The sequence below is a fragment of the Melanostigma gelatinosum genome, assembly GCF_949748355.1.
Source record: "Melanostigma gelatinosum genome assembly, chromosome: 17".
Classification (NCBI taxonomy): Eukaryota; Metazoa; Chordata; class Actinopteri; order Perciformes; family Zoarcidae; genus Melanostigma; species Melanostigma gelatinosum.
The window spans coordinates 21,307,832-21,312,282 of NC_136650.1; the positions used below are offsets into that span (position 1 = coordinate 21,307,832).

At 39.0% G+C, this 4,451-nt stretch overlaps 1 protein-coding gene across 1 annotated transcript; it reads left to right on the forward strand.

The window, feature by feature from the left end:
• Positions 1 to 2,577: 2,577 nt before the first annotated feature.
• On the forward strand, positions 2,578 to 4,451 carry il11b (interleukin 11b; the record flags this gene model as incomplete). Its single annotated transcript, XM_079287835.1, has 4 exons — positions 2,578 to 2,593; positions 3,055 to 3,150; positions 3,247 to 3,414; positions 4,284 to 4,451. Exons 2-4 carry the CDS (start codon positions 3,070 to 3,072, stop codon positions 4,449 to 4,451), a joined length of 417 nt encoding a protein of 138 aa, XP_079143961.1. The 5' UTR covers positions 2,578 to 2,593; positions 3,055 to 3,069.

Below are 4,451 nucleotides of genomic sequence, written 5' to 3' on the forward strand. Positions count from 1 at the left end.
TGTTTCAAACATTACTTCACTTTGAAGGCAGGAATCATCTTCCTGGTGCAGTTGTTCAGGCAGAATCCAGGAGGAGTGAAAGGTCCCACGTCTAGATGTTTCCTCCAATCAACTGCCTGTTGATGCTGTCATACAGCCGAGACTGTGTCATTTCGGCTGGAAGTCGATGTCCAACTCACAGTGAGACAGATATGGTGCAATAGTTGATGATTTCTCTCTTTAAGAAGCAGGACATTCCCATAATCCAGATCTTGGAATAAGATCCAGACGTGTTTTTTAATTCATGAAAGATAATTCTGCAGCTGTTCTTGTTTCCTGTCTGCAGTTGCCTGCAGCTGCATATGAGCCTGACCAGGAATAAACGAGGGAAAAAACACATGATTGAGATTAAAAACGACATGTACAGTCACATATTTCTGTTTTTAAAGCAGGATGTTTGATGTTTATGTTTTGTTATGATGAAGTGTGAGGATGCTTCAGTTAGTTCTCATCGTTAGTCCGCATTGAATTCACTTTCATCAAAGGAAATGATGCATGTATGTAATGCAACATCACTGTTTGTCATTTTATTTGAATGCATAAACTCTGAGCTGCAACGGGCAGACTGAACACAAATCTGCTGCTGAAGATACATTTAATTCTTTAAATATGTACTGAAGTAATGTCTTCTGCCTTAATTGTGTTTAATACAAATCGGCACGATTGTGACACCTTTTTGAGACTTAAATAACTTCTGATAACAACTAAATATATTTATATTGTAAACTATTTAATAAAAAAAACAGTAATTCATGATTCAAAGCGATAAAGCATAAAAGCACATCAAACAGCAAGAGGAGGATTTGAATAGAAACACTGAAGGGTCAAAATGCATGAAAAGCTCCAAAGTTGACTTTGATCTTTTGAACTCGAAACAAAAACGTGTGTTGGACCTCCCTCCCTGTGACCTGTGACCTCTGACCTGAGAGTAACTGAATGACAGTAAAAGTGTTTACAGTGCACCGAGTCAGACGCTCATGACAAAGTGGATGTTTTCCCTTTAAAGAGTGCAGCCTGAGGCGTCGGCACGCTGACGTCAGCACATAGATGAGTCAGAGTCAGACTGCACCAGCAGCAGCTCCCTTCTCCCTTTCCTCCAGGAGGCCCGGGGGGGGGGGGGGGGCATACCTCACATTCCTTCACCCTGATCCAACACCACCAGACAGTTGGCTTCTTTGTTGCCTGAGTTATAGGATTTCTCAAGTTTCATAAGCCAGCGGGTAGATTTACAGATGTGCACGGTCTTGATTGAAGTGTTGCTTCCTTGTATGGAGATCGTCACTGATTACAACAGCTTAAGAGACCGAGACCAAGCAAACCACAGAGCGTTTGGGGGATTATTCACCCCCAGACTGATTGACAGAGATGACAGCTTGATGATTCCTTTCTGTGTATTTGTCAAGCGTAGGGTGAGGTGTTCGTTCCACTCATTCCTGAGGGGGTGAAAAATGTTACTTTAAGTGATGAAGCCATGGAGGATTATAACTGGAGTCTGAAGTTCACTTCAGCTTCATGGAGCTTTTTAAGCGTCATTCAGCTCATTGCTTTGGATTCATGCACCTTCTGCTCCATTAACCTCCTTCAGTCAGACAAACAGCAGACGGACACAGTTAGCAACGAGCTAACAGGTGAACATAGTTGAGCATTTTGTTCCCCACGAGTTGGTGGAGACCAAAAACGAAGCTGAAAGTAGAGCAAATAATGGACTTTTACTCATCAGGTGGAATGAAACACGACTATATTCACATCCATCCACCCTGGTCCTCCTCCGCAGCGTTGAGGAGGACCATTTTGAGAAGTTCTGGCTGAGACCTCATTTCCCAGAAATACAAATGTCCAGTCCGCAGAAATCTGTTTCCTCGTCTCACACTCACACTTTCAGCCACTGAATATAACAGTAAATCAGAGTCTGACCTATTTTGGTCACTAAACCTTTGTTCACACCGCAGACCTTTCATCTCTGAACTCATGCTCGTATGATTGTTTTTAAATAACTGTAGAACTGAATATAACAGTGACAATGATGCTGAAATGAAATTATTTAGTTTGTATCAAAATCTGAATTTTGGATAAATATCAGCCTGTCTCCTCAAAGTGCCTTTGCAACTGTGAAACAAGCTGCAGGGGCACTTGTGAAGAGTCAATGTTATGTCCACATAAAGTTATTGTTATTGCCACTAACAGGGTCAGATTGTTATTGTAAGTGTCTGAGAGAATTATGGAAAGAACCCTGAAGAGAAATAAAAGATTTTTCTTTGCTCTTTTCTTAAGTCCCGCTCAAAGAGAAGTCTCGTTCTGAATACCTGAGAACACATCTTCTCCACTACATACACAATAACAATAATACACGATAATTAAGTCTTTTTTAAATCTCTTCTTGTCTTTAGTGATTCATGACTCCACCCCTTGTCTCCTCCACCTGCTGCTCTTGGCTGAGCTGTTTGTCCATTCATCACCTCGCCCCGTCCACAGTTCTCCACACTGTGGGACGTTCAAAGCAATGATCCATCAGGTGGACACCTTGGGGAGGATATTCAAAACACTCCATCACTTGGTAAGTCGCTTTACTGTGTACTGAGCTATCATTTTATTAACTTTTATTTTGAACTTTTATTTTGTCAGAAAAAACTAAGATTTTAATAGTTGATGTATCATGCTTTAGTGTACAAAATAAATATAATAACTTGAACAGTCAACCAAACAGATTAGTTGGTTGATAGAAAATACACGTAAACAGACAGAAATCTGAACGTTTTGTGATAAATACATGTTTTTATTCATGTGTTTGTACGTATATTTCATTAGAAATGATTTGAACACAAATAAAGATCCATATAAGACGGACAAAAAGGAGAATACATGTGTTTTAATGCAGCCTTTTTAGTCTGTAAATGACTGATTGAAGGTTTCTCACATTTCTTTTCTCTTGAGCTGTGTATTGACATTGCAGCTGCTCTGTTGTCAGATGTTCTGTTTTTTTAAAGCCACCTTCATTTCTCATCATGTTCCCAACAGTCAGATGATGAACGCATGAACTTTGAGGATGTGGAATATCGGCTGGCCGGTCTTCCTCACATACAACACACTGCGGCCGATTTCAACTCATTGAAGGTAAAGTTTCTGGAATCAAGACCTTCAGTTATGTCAGGACAGAACTTAAACAGCAGCTTTATATTTCCTCTCTCTGCGTATTTAATGTGTCCGCAGCTGAACGAGTCACTCCCCCAGCTCTTCCTGTACACGCGCTCCTTCGGGCTGCATGTTGATTGGTTGAAAACAGCCAAAGGAAACGTCAGTTTGTCCTCTCAGTCGGCTGAGGGCGCCAGCTCTCACCTGCTGCAGCTGTCCAGCCTCTTGAACGCATCTCTTCACCAGGTGAGAGCACCAGCATGGTGGCAATTCACCCCAAACAACAAAGATGCAATTTAAAGAGGAATGGTGAACAAAGTACTTCTTACTCGAGTTTAAGTTATGATTAGGGATAATAAAAAAGCGAGATTATAAAATGTGATAAACAAATGTCAGTGAACAGAAAGTCACATTCGTCAAATGAATAAAATGCTTGAAATTGCTTCATCAGACAGAAATAGAAAACACAGAACAAGACACATGGAATGAATTAAACTGATAAGCAAATTATTAACAAAAAGATATGAAATGAAAAAAGTAGAAATCATTACACCTACAGAACACTTCTTAACAACGAGAACGCTGAAATATTAACGTAGACTCTTGAAAATAAGACCAGAACTTTAAAATGAAATAAGCAGCATCATATTAATGTTTTCATGAAAATTGGCTCATTAATAACATCACATCTGGAGAGGCTCAGCATCATTTTGGTTCATTGTGTAAAATAATAAAGTAATGAGAAAACAAAGATACAAATAGAACAAAAACATATATATAGACATATTTATATATATATATATATATATATATATATATATATATATATATATATATATATATTTATTTATATATATATATATATATATATATATATATATATATATATATATATATATATATATATATATATATATATGTATACAGTATATAAATACATATATATAAACTCTGAGTGATAATTATTGATAATAACTCCTGTTGTCCGCGGGTGGATTTCCCATTAAACTTAACCGGTGCACATTGTGCAGTTGAAGGGAAAATGTAACCGATTTGTTTTGCCTTCCTAGCTGCTTCCTAAACCTCTAAACTGCAATCATTCTTTGTGTCTTTAGATGGGTGAAGAGGTTCCTCGGGCTCCGTCTCCCTCCCTCCCTGTGGTCTCCACAGCCTTCGACGTCCTCCGGTTCTCCGTTGAGATCTCTGAGCGGTTACAAGTCTTTTGTAAGTGGTCAAAAAGAGTCTTGGTGCTTCTGAGACCTTCCCGCTGCCCTCGACGTTAA